We start from the raw sequence: 13362 nt of genomic DNA on the forward strand, positions 1-13362 counted from the left end.
TGCTGCTAGAAGGGAATACTTAACACTGGCAAATTAAAAAGAGGTTTATTAGCCTCAGTTCTGTTGGCTATACAAACATGACATCAGCATCTGCTTAACTTCTGATGAGGCCGCAGGGAGCTTTTACTCATGATAAAAGGCAAAGGGGTATCATAGCAAAAGACAAAGCAAGAGGAATATCAGCTTTTTTTTTTTTCCCTTTTTTTAACAACCAGCTTTCACATGAACTGACAGAGGACTCACTAACTGCAGTGGAAAGAACACCAATCTATTCATGAGGAATCTACACCCATGACCTAAACACCTTCCACTAGACCCCCGCCTTCACCATGGGGAAACACATTTCAACATGAGGTAAGGTACAAAAAACCCAAAGCATATCATATAAAAAAAATTTCCCAAGTTGTTTGAAATTAAAAGCCACTGGGAAAAGAGATTACTAGAGGTATCCTTTCACTGTTACCCAGTAGTGTATTGTTACTATCTGTTACCTACAACTTTGGGTAAAGTGGTATAGGTTAATTATTATGGCAAGATGTACTTCATTCAATGCAAAATATTCTTAACACATTAAAAATCATTTTGTTTTATTAAAAGAAACTGCATTCTAAAAATAACATTTCAAAAGCTACTGTATTTTATTACCTTATTGTGCAACTCATAAAACAATTTACTACTAAAATTCAAAATGTTTCTCTATTACTATAATGCAAAATACTTCTCTGAATACCTAATGTGTTACTTAAAACACTGTTATACATCAACAAAAAGCATTTCTACTTATATTTTCCTTATAAATGTTACATTTCAGTGCCCTTAATCACTCATGAAAAAGTATATAAATGATGGTCATCTAATATAGAAGAACTTCTCATAGCTCTTATGCAGCAACAAATGACCACATGCTTTAATGTAAACAATAAATATAATAAAATCAAGTTATCTGAGATTTGAATTATATCAATATTAAAATATGTAACAAAAAATATAAAAACTTTTAATGTGAAAAAGTATAACATGAATGTAACTACTTCAAAAAGACATCATCTCTTGATTCATTTAAAGTTACATACAACTAAATTATCTATTTAAACTGAATTATTCTCGACAATCAACACTGCTTTAAAGTAGCATCTGAAACTGTTAGTGCCTTAGTACTTTCTATAGTAAATTATGTAATGTTTTATTTAATTTTGGACATTTGTTTGTCCAAATTCACTGTATTTGTAAAATATATTCTACTATACTATAAACTCTGGTGTTTTCTAAGGTATATATCTTGAAAAAATGTTTTTCCACATTTGTAGGAGGTTTTTTCCCCCATAAAATCCTCTAAAATTGAATAAAGTTTGAATAATTGTTTAAGGGTTTTCCTCTGGTACAGATTCTATTTACAGGATGATCTTTGAAATAAACAAAGGTATTGTAACATTCTATATTTATACATTTCATTCAGTGTAGTGTTGTGCACCATGAAGCTTATATTTTGTGAAACATCCTTAAACAGTCATGATGCTCATACAACTTTTATTCAGTATGAAATTACTGAAGCCATGTATAATGTAAGCAGTTTTTAAAGACTGCCACATTTTTCACATTTGTCAGGTTCCTCTCCCGTATAAGTTCTCTTATACTTACTATGGATTGAGGATTGGTAAAACCCTTTTCCACATTCTTTACATGTGTAGGGTTTCTCTCCAGTATGAATTCTTTTATGATGAGTGAGGCTTGAGAACTGGTTAAAGGCTTTGCCACATTCTTCACATTCGTAGGGCTTCTCTTCAGTGTGAATTCTCTTATGCTTACTAAGGATTGAGGACTGGTAAAAAGTTTTGCCACATACTTTACATTTGTAGGGTTTCTCTCCAGTATGAATTCTCTTATGGCTAGTTAGGTGTGAGCACTGTTTAAAAACTTTGCCACATTCTTCACATTTGTAGGGTTTCATTCCAGTATGAATTCTCTTATGTTGAGTAAAGCTTGAGAACTTGTTAAATGCTTTGCCACATTCTTTGCATTTGTAGGGTTTCTCTCCAGTATGAATTCTTTTATGCTGAGTGAGGTTTGGGAATTGAGTAAAGGTTCTGCCACACTCTTCACATTTGTAGGGTTTCTCTCCAGTATGAATTCTCTTATGGCTACTTAGGTGTGAACACCAATTAAAAGTTTTGCCACATTCTTCACATTGGTAGGGTTTTTCTCCAGTATGAATTCTTTTATGACGAGTAAGGCTTGCAAACTGTGTAAAGGCTTTGCCACATTCTTCACATTTGTAGGGTTTCTTTCCAGTATGAATTATCCTATGTCTAGTTAGGTGTGAGCACTCATTGAAAAGGTTGCCACATTCTTCACACTTGTAGGGTTTCTCTCCAGTATGAATTTTCTTATGTTGAGTAAGGTTTGAGAACTTGTTAAAGGCTTTGCAACATTCTTTGCATTTGTAGGGTTTCTCTCCAGTATGAATTCTCTTATGTTGCATAAGGTTTGAGAACTGGGTAAAGGCTTTGCCACATTCTTCACATGTATGTGGTTTCTCTCCACTATGAATTTTCTTATGGCTAGTTAGCTGTGACCACCAATTAAAAACTTTGCCACATTCGTCACATTTGTAGGGTTTCTCTCAACTATGAATTTTCTTATGGTTAGTTAGTTGTGACCACCAATTAAAAACTTTGCCACATTTGTCACATTTGTAGGGTTTTCCTCCAGTATGAATTCTTTTATGTTTGGTTAGGTTTGAACATCGATTGAAAACTTTGCCACATTCTTCACATTTGTATGGTTTCTCTCCAGTATGAATTCTCTTATTTTCAGTAAGGATTGACCTCCGGCTAAAATTTTTGCCACATTCAATACATTGAAAGATTTTGCTTTTAGTTGATGAACAGTGAGTAAGTCTATTATAACATTCTTTCTGCCCCTTACCCTTATTCACAGTTCTCCAGTCTTTCACTAAGTGCAAATTGTCAAGGCCCCAGCTTCTATGTCTTGTCAGTGTCACTTTTTGGCATAAATCTTTCATATCCTGCTCTGGCAAAAGGTCTTGAATGGAATAAGATAAAATAGCTGAAAGAAATAAAAATAAAAAGTTATTCTGCTTACTAATCTCCAGTAAATACACTTTACAAATCTAATAAATATAATTATATCAAAGACATTAACAAGATGGCATAATAAAATACCACCAGCCCTGATTCCTTTTTGAACATATAAACTTAACAAAAATATACTGGCCAAAATGCCTTTCTGAAAACTATAAAATCTAGTTAAGAGTTTGCAACACCCTAGGTGAGCACAATTGCAAAATCCACATAGAATAGAAAGTAAAGTTTGTTACATTTATACATACAACCTTTCCTCCACCCCAATATAATAGCATGGTGTCTTTAAGAGTAAACTTCAAACTCCTGGCTTCTCCCTCAAAGCAAAAAAAACAGAAAAACAAAACATTGTACATGTGCTCATACTTCTGGCTTTTGGGGGCTTTCCAAAGACTGGTTTCTGTCTCCCATAACAAAGACTGTTGAAAGAAATGGTGGTATGCTTTGAATGACAGCTTTGGTCTGCTAAGAAAAAGGTAAATAATTGTTACTGCAGCAGGGAGATCACAGTGCCACAGACAGACACCAGGTGTAGCACATGATTACAGGTTTTTACAAAGAAACATGAACAAATCACTTTAGCTGAACAGTAAACACAAAATTCCAGAGAAGACAAATCATAAGAAGAGGTTTGAGAGGCTACAAGGATCTCCAGCCTGGCAAATAGCTAGTAGCCTCCTCCAGGACAAAGCCACTTATAAAGAGTGTGACAGGTGGCATTTTATTAATGCCCAAATATGAACCAAAGATTACAACATAGGCAAAGTTATCAGGGTAACATGGCCCAATAAAGGAAATAAAATAAATAAAAAATTAATTCTAAGAAAATAAATATGTATAAATTATCTAAAAAATTCAAATGACTCAGTAAGTGAAATGGGAACAAAGACAACTAAATAAAATCAGGAAATGTGAGTATCAACAAAATGATAAAATGTATAGCAAGAAACAAAGTGTGGGACTAAAGAATACAAGAAAATAACAGAAATGTTTATACAAAAGATGTAAAAAAATCAAGAATAAACACAAGAAGACCCATAAGAAGACACATTATAAGCAAGATTATGAAATCACAGAGAGGAATAAGATGTTGAAAGCAGCAAGAGAAAAGTGATGTATCATTTATAAGCATTCTCCTATGGGATTACCTGTGAATTTATCAACAGAAACCTTGCAGGGAAAAAGGGAGTTAAGTGATATAGTCAGGGTGTTGAAAGAAAAAACAAAAACTTTCAAGCAAGAGTACTATTAACAGTAAAACTGTCCTTCACAATTAAGAGAAGATGAAGACTTTCCAAGATAGCCAAATGCAGAAAAACTAAATCACCAGTACAACTGTCCCATAGAAAATGTAAAATGGACTCCAGTCCATTGAAAATAAAATGTGTTGTTAAACAAAAAATTATATACAAATACATAACTCTCTGGGAAATATGTACACATACACAAAAATAAAATTCTGTAGTTTTATAATGATGGTGCTGAAAACACTTTTACTTATGCTCTACAATTTGAAAAATGCATGAGAACAATAATAAACATCTGTTGATGTCTATATAATATGAAAAATACAATTAGTGACATCAATAATATGAAGTTTAAGGTAAATATAATGAAAAAAATTTCTGTATGCAACTGAAATTAAGCTATTACCAGTTTATTATATGTTGTTGTAACTTTGGGGGTTTTATAATTCTCATGGCAACCACAAAGAAAATACCTATAGAGATACATATAAACACACACAGAAGAAGAGAGTAGAAGCATGTTGCTAAGCTCAGAAAACATACTGGAAGACAGAAAGAAAAGGAGGAGAAAATGGCTACAAGAATCCAATAAAACAATAAATGACAATAGTAAGTAATTATATATTAGACAGCTATTTAAATATTCATCAACAAAACATCCCAATCAAAAGACTGAATAAAGAGATTTAGAAAAAATTTTAAAAACCACAAACTATGTCTTGTCTCCAAGAGACTAACTTTAGATGACTGGCATAATAGACTAAAAGTGGGAGGAAGAAAAAAGATTCCATGCAAATGGTAACCAAATGACAGTTGGAAAGGTAACAATTATATTGGGAAAAGTACATTATATGTCAACAACTGTTATATTTCACAAAGTATACTTTAAGCCAAACTTGTCACAAGAGAAAATATGAACATCAAGTAATAATAAAAGTGTTCATTTATTGGAAACATATATTTATAAGCACGCATGAATACATATAAGATTCCCCACTAGGTTTCCCAAATATATATGTTTATTTAAAAATCCCACACAAATTTGAAATGCAAAGAGAAAAATAAATGGAAGTGCAACTATATAGGAAGAATAAAATCAGCAAGTTGTTGGAACAGGAGGTCCTCTTCTTGTATATCTCCCAAAGCAACAAAAACTTATCAACCATCTACGGACATAAGTGCCTTTGTGAGAGAGCCAGGCACCATGGCTCATATTTGTAATTCCAGCTATTTGAGAGGGTGAGGCAGAAGGATTACTTCAGGCCAGGTATTTGAGACCAGCCTGGGTAATAGAGCAAGACCCTGTCACACAAAAAGTACATTTATGATTGCTTTGTGATTCAGGGAGGGAGTTGTAATACCCTGCCAAAAGCACAAGACCAAGGAAAGCCTTTTTCAGAAAGCAAGTTTACCTTCAGATGGCAAACTTGAGGACCGCTGGTCTTGGCTACAGATGAGGAAATGGCCCATTTAACATGATTCCACTTAGAATTCTGAAGTAACACCTGTAACTGTCATTAACTCCTTCCAGCCATAGTCAAGAAGAGGTCCTGCCCATTCAGAGAGCTAGGGTCAGATGCTCATTCATGGCCATAGATGCAGAACTGCAGACCTTGACATTTACTGTGGTCTCTGAAGCAGGTGAATAACTCAGTTCTAGACCTTTAAGCTATATTCCATGGCCAGTCCTGCCAACCTAGAGACCTGTGACCTGGTAAAAACCTTGCAAGTACTGGGTGGGAGCCACACACATACAAACACTTGGTATTAGGCCAAGTGTCTGCCCTACAGATTAAAGTGCTGAAGGCAACTCAGTTGGCCAAGTAATAAGACAGAATTCATAAGCACACAAGCTCCTGGTAATAAGCCCACTAAAGATAGATCCCATTGTGGACCCTGCAACAACCTTAGGACTCAGGTATATCCCCTCTCTACTGTGAACCCAGAAAAGATCTCATCAGCTGGGGACCCAATAGGATAAAATCTTTACCTGTATAAACCAGTTTATAAAAACTGGTAGAGGTGTTTGCTCCTTCAAATGCAGACACCAATGCAAAGTGATATTGTGCCCATTATCAATGCTTCTATTTTAACATAGTCCTGGAAGTCCTAGACAGAACAATTGGGCAAGAAAATTTTTTAAAAGCCATAAAAATTCAAAAGAAATAAGTAAAAATATTGCTGTTTGTTGATGACATCATCTTATATGTAGAAAGCCTAAGAAATAAACCAAAAATCTTAGTAAATTAGCAGAATATAAAAGGTTATACAAATATCAGTTTTGTTCTAGTACACTAACTACAAACCAGTTAATAAAAAAACTCATTTACAGTAACATCTAAATTTCTTAGCAAAAAATTTAAACAATGACGTGAAAAATCTTTACATTGGGAAAGAAAATATTGATAAAAGAAACAAGAAAAAACAAATAAATGTAAAGATACCCAATGTTTATGAATTGGAAGACTAATTATTGTAAAGTGCCATATTATCCAAAGCAATCAAGAGATTCAATAAACTTCCTATCAAAATTACAATGGCATTTTTAAAAATAATAGAATAAAATTTTAAAATTTATATAGCATTACAAGACATTGAATTGTGAAAGCAATCTTGAGAAATAATAACAAAGCTGGGGGCATCATACTTTCTGATTTAAAGCTCTATTTGAAAACTATGGTAATAAGAGTAGGATGGCATAAATACAAAAACTGATACAAAAATGGAACAAAATAGAGAGCTCAGATATAAACCCATGCATATAAGGTCAATGAATCTTTAACAAGGGCGTCAAGAATACACAGTGTACAAAAGATAGTCTCTTCAATAATTGATGCTGGGCAAAAAGAATATCTACATGCAAGTGAAATTAGACCATTTTTTTCTTACACGATACCAAGAAATTAACTCAAAATAAAGACTTAAATGTCAGACAGAAATACTTAAAAATCTTAAAAGAAAATATATTTTAAAAACTACTTGACATTGGTTGTGGTAATGATTTTTTGGATATGACATCAAAAGTACAGGCAACAAAAGCAAGTATTAACAAGTTGAACTGCATGAAACTAAAAAGCATCTGCACAGCAAGAAAAACAATAGAATAAGAAAATCTGCAGGATGGGAGAAAATATTTGCAATCCATAAATCAAATAAAAGGTAGATATCAACAATATATGAGGAACTCATAGAAATCAAAAGGAACACAATAATAATGATAATATTAATAATAAAATTGAAAACAGGCAAAAGACCCAATAGATACTGTTCCAATGAAGACATACAAATGCCAACAGATATATCCGAGGGCTATCACCAATCATCAGGCAATCACCAATCAAAACCATGATGAAATATCACTTCACACTTAAGATGACTAATACATATATATTAGAAAGTGAGATAATGGTTTGACAATAATGTGACGAAAGGGGCTAAGAGCAGTGGCTCATGTCTATAATCCCAGCACTTTAGGAGGCTGAGGTGGGCAGATCACCTGAGATCAGGAGTTTGAGACCAGCCTGGCCAACATGGTGAAACCCTGTCTCTTCTAAAAATACAAAATTAGCTGGGTATGGTGGCACACGCCTGTTATCTTGGCTACCTGGGAGGCTGAGGCAGGAGAATTGCTTGAACCTGGGAGGTGGAGGTCATAGTGAGCTGAGATCGTGCTATTGCACTCCAGCCTGGGCCACAAGAGCAAAACTCCATCTCAAACAAAACAAAACAAAACACACAATGTGAAGAAACAGAAATCCTGTACTGTATACTTTAAAAGTTGTAAATCGGTGAAGTCATTATAAAAATTGGTATGAAGGCTCTTAGAAAAAGATACAAGTATAAAATTCAGCAATCCCAGTTCTGTGTATATAACCAAAGGAAATGAAATCAGTATCTCAAAGAAATATCTGCATCCTCATATTTATTACAGTATCATTCACAATTGCCAAGATATGACAATAACCTAAATGTTTTTAGACACTAGATGGATATATATGGTTTACATACACAATAAAATATTATTTGGTCATAAAAATAATTTAATTCTGCCATTTAAACAACATGGATGGACTGGAAAGACATTATGCTAAGTAAAATAAGCCAGACACCAAAAGGCACTGTATGATCTCACTTGTATAGAGAATCCAAAATGGTGAAACTCACAGAAGCAGAGAGTACAGAGGGAGGTGGCAGGGCCTAGAAGTGAAGAAATTGGGAAGGTGTTTTTCAGTTTTGTTTTTTTGAGACGGAGTCTTGCTCTGTCACCCAGGCTGGAGTGCAATGGCAGGATCTGGAGTGCAGTGGCTGCTCGCTGCAGCCTCCACTTCCCAGATTCAAGCAAATTCTCCTGCCGCTGCTTCCTGAGTAGCTGGGATTACAGGCACCCGCCACCATGCCCAGTTAATTTTAGTTTTTTTAAGTAGAGATGGGGTTTCATTATGTTGGCCAGGCTGGTCTTGAACTCCTGACCTCAAGTGATACGCCCACCTTGGCCTCCCGAAGCGCTGGAATTGTTGTTTGGTTTTAAGATGAACAAATTTAAAAGATCGAATGTGTAATTTCATGAATACAGTTAATAATGTCTTGTAGGCTTAAAATTTGCTAAGGTAGTAGACATTAGGAATTCTCACTCCAAATCAATTTGAGTGTGTTAATTATAGTACAATGTGTACACATCAAATTTTTATGTTAGACATTCATAATTTTTATTTGTAAAAGAGTTGTTACACACACAAATAAATATATATGCATGCATGTATATGTATGTATACCCCAGTAAGCTTTATAGTAAATAAAAACAAATTTAAAATATAGTTATTTAAAAATAAGGTAAAAGGTGGGAGTTTAATATATGCTCAGCAATCTTCCAAGCTCCCTAATAAAATAGCATTTTTTTTAAATGTAGGGAGTAGATATATTAAATTATATTACTGTTGATACTGTAACAATGTGGGCATAGAGTTTAAATTACCGATCTCAGTTTTTACTTAGAAAATAAAATTTTGGAGTAAAATAAGTTTAGATTTTCCTATATTTAGTGTTCTGATAAAATCACTGAGTATGAGCTTCTGTAAAATCACATTTGAAACCTCCATAGGATAGAAAATCATAAAGCTGAAAACACAACATACGTTTGTAGTATTCCTGGGATTTCTGAACCAAATGCCAATATACCACTACTCTTACAAATTTCAGACAAGATGCAAAAAGAGAATTAAATGGTATAAAATAGAGTTCCTCAAAAATATGTAGATATTCCTATGTTCCACAAAGCAATGGAAAAGCAGTCAGATTATATAGTGCCTTATAAACCATGAAGAGGACTTTGTTTCACTCTGTAACCTCAAAGGAAAATCACTTCATGGTAGTGGAATCCTTAGAGAACTTAAGAGCATGGGGCAGAAGATGCTCCTGTGAGAGGAAGACAAAGAAACTCAGGCTTTTCTGAAGCAGAGCTGCCCAAACCACATTTTCATTTCCGGCTTTCTCCTTGACATTTGGGCCTCTAACCTGTGTCATCTGCTTTATTTACTCCTACCTGCCTTGAAATTTGACTACTATCACCTGTCTCTTTAAACTCCCAGGCTGTTTTCTTTGCTCTAGACAGGTGATCAGGTCTGGATTAGACATAGCAAGACCTGTTTCATTAGAAAAAATAACATGACTCTTGCTGGCATGCTCCAATTACCAACCTAGTACGGTGCTTGGTAGGAAAACAATTTTTTAGAAGGTTCTAGAAAATTACTCCCAAAATACTATTTTCTGACATTACACAATATTTAGAAAGGACTTTAAATGTACAGGTTCTTTTTGTTTGTTTGTTTGTTGAGACGGCGTTTAGCTCTTGTTGTCCAAGCTGGAGTGCAATGGCGCGATCTCGGTTCACTGCAACCTCTGCCTCTCAGGTTCAAGTGATTTTCTTGCTTCAGCCTCCCAAGTAGCTGGGATTACAGGCACATGCCACCATGCCCATCTAATTTTTTTTTTTTTTTTTTTGTATTTTTAGTAGAAATGGGGTTTCACCATGTTAGCCAGGCTGGTCTTGAACTCCTGACCTCAGGTGATCTGCCCACCTCAGTCTCCCAAAAATGTATAGGTTCTTAGCTTCGCTACCCAATACTACTGAATCAAAACTTGATAGTGTAATTAGATTTTGAGGTGTGGGCAACAGTATCTTATGCCACTAAAGTTCTGGAATTACCAGTTATCTAGACTGAAGAATTTAGATCACCTTAAAATTTATGTCAAGATGAAACATTTTGAAGATTTTATTTTCTACACCAACAAGTTCCCAAGTTTTCCTTAGAAGCAGAGATCAAAAACTCATTCATGCAAATGACAAACTCTCAGGTAACATTTCAGGAGTGAAAAATATGAAATCCATAGTATGAAATATAAATTGTGTATTGAAGTTATCCTCACCCAGGGAGACCAGGTTTCTGTAGTTCTCGAACATCACATCCCTATACAAATTTCGCTGGGCAGCGTCCAGACATGCCCACTCCTCTGGAGAGAATTCTATGACCACATCACTGAATGCCAATAGTCCCTGGGGGGAAAAATACACACACATTTACAAAATGTGCCATGGGCAGAGTTCTTAATTTGACTCCAACTGAATTGAAGAGAGTAAAGTGAACTTTTTCTGGCATAAATTGTCCAGTAAGATACTGTTTAAAACACAAAGATTCTCATTTGCATTCTGTAACTCTAAGGAAAGAGGATGGCATAAGATTTACAAAACCAGTATAGATGCTATACTTTTGTTAAGTGTTATAGTATAAAAATAAGGGTGCCAATACAGGCATTACATATTGGACAGCTATATTTACATTACACAAGATAAGTTGGATAAATTTCTCAGAAGGAAAAATCATCTGAAGTGCCTCTCAGATTTTAATGCATATGACAAGAAATTGGAAATCTGTTTAAAATGTAGATTTTGATTCAGAAGGTCTGGGCTGAAACCTGACTTTCTGAATTTTGAACAAGTTCACCTGTGATGCTAATGCTTCTGAACCAAGGAGAATATTCTGCCAAACATTAAGTGGCAGAGCCTGCATTTATCTCAGTTCATTTGACCATTAAATAAGAGCCTTCATTTTCCAAGGTCAAATAATCTAAGGAGAACTTCCAAATTAAATGTGATGGTTCATGCCCATCAGTTATTAAATCTCCCCAATGTACTTAATAATACAGAGAAAACTAATTTGCTTTATAGTGAAGAAATCTGTCAGAAAGCATCTTAACCTAGTGAATAAAATTAACACCAACTGTAACACAAAAAACTGGTATCACGTGTAAAAATGCACAGGAGGAGGTTACAACATCATTGCTATAACAGCATAGGTCAAGAAGGCAAAATCTGAATCTAATCATAAAGAAACATCAGTTTCATGCAAAATTCCATCAACTTTCTTCTAACTAATCCAAGGACCCAAATCCATCTCCAGTGGGAATCTTGGGCATCCACACCTTCCCATGTTCAACAGATACAAAAGAAACATTCATTTTGCAGGTCAAAAATTTATAGGAAAGATTGCTTATGGCACTTAAAAAGCCTGAATGGATATAAAAGATTGATATATAGGAAAGAAATATTTTTCAGAGCCTCTTGACTATCATAAGAAGAAAAATTTAAAAAGTACTTGAAATGAATTTATTAGGCAGAAACATTACAAATATACAAATAAAAGTCTGCAAGTTTTAAACACATGACATTTCTGGAGAAACAGCTGATCCAGTCCCCGACCTAGTACTCATTTACCCAAGAACCAGCCATTTCTTCCTCTTTTTCTGATTTCTGTTCAGATGAGATTATCTGGACAAATCACACATCTTGAGAATATGCCTTTAGAGATGTCAGCACAACTCCTTCACCTGCTATGACTACACACACAGGCAGAAGGACCTTGAAATGCAGAAAAAGCTACTCTCCTGTTTCTTCATCGTACAAGACAGGAACAGTGAGCTCCTACATAAAGGTCAAAATGTGAGTTTTCATTTTCCTGCCATCAAGTGCCCTTCTCTCCCATGGAAGCCAGCAATTTTGGCTACAATAATAAAAATATTGGCTGCACTGACTTGACCACACCAAACCAAAGGAGAGCAGGCCCTGTGACCTTCCTCTGGAACAAAGGCTGAACTCAACTCTCACAAATGTATCTAAGGGCCCTCATGCTTGACCCTGGCCTTACCTTAGGATCACATGGGGTACGAAACTAAAACACCACCAATGTTCTTACCCAGACCAACAGACAGAACCTCTGGGGTGGGTACAAGTGAGAGTATTTCTTTAAACTGGCCATGTGATCCTAATTGGAAGCTTGGGCTGAGAGCCACTTAGCTAAGCATTTCTTCAATGTGCATATATCATTTGCTATTCTGAGCCCCACTTTAAGTAATGTGATTCTGTAGGTTTGGAAGAGGTCTATTAACTGGCTCCTGTAAGAAGTCCTTGTTCATGTTAATGTTGCTCCTCCTAGGTCCATCACGAGTAGCACTTAGGTAGAAAACTACAGGCACAACAAACAGAGTCCCTTTACACAATACTCTTAGCCCAATACACATATTTTTGGTCCAAAGTGAAGACCACCAATCACAATTCTGAAACATGGCATTGTCTTGCTAGCCCTTTAAAGTTTAAAGAGGACCACAATGTCTGAGCAAATCTCCATTTGGGAAACAACTTGTGCATATACATTAATGCAATGTTTATGGAGCACGTACTATGTGCTGGGAAGTACATTACAAAACACTATGCGGGGAATCCCACATTATGTGAGTTAATCTTCATAAAACCCTGGGGGGTAGATGCGAAGTGTCTCATAATTGCCAGGATGTGAATACAGGGCATACCCTTTCTATTTCTTTTTCCATTTATCTATCACTGATTTTAAAAATAAAATGTGGGGGTGGAGCAAGATGGCCGAATAGGAACAGCTCCAGGCTCAAACTCCCAGCGCGAGCGACACAGAAGACCGGTGATATCTGCATTTTCTTTTTTTTTTTTT

At 35.2% G+C, this 13362-nt stretch overlaps 1 protein-coding gene across 1 annotated transcript in view; it reads right to left on the minus strand.

Annotated features, from left to right (window-relative positions):
• Positions 1 to 982: 982 nt before the first annotated feature.
• The window catches only part of ZNF678 (zinc finger protein 678), a 78634-nt gene continuing 66254 nt past the window's right edge, over positions 983 to 13362 (minus strand). The window contains 2 exon segments of the mRNA XM_011960531.1: positions 983 to 3066; positions 10772 to 10898. Of these exon segments, the coding sequence (XP_011815921.1) occupies positions 1574 to 3066; positions 10772 to 10898 (1620 nt within the window). The 3' untranslated portion in view covers positions 983 to 1573.

The sequence above is a fragment of the Colobus angolensis genome, unplaced genomic scaffold (assembly GCF_000951035.1).
Source record: "Colobus angolensis palliatus isolate OR3802 unplaced genomic scaffold, Cang.pa_1.0 Scaffold511, whole genome shotgun sequence".
NCBI classification, from domain to species: Eukaryota; Metazoa; Chordata; class Mammalia; order Primates; family Cercopithecidae; genus Colobus; species Colobus angolensis.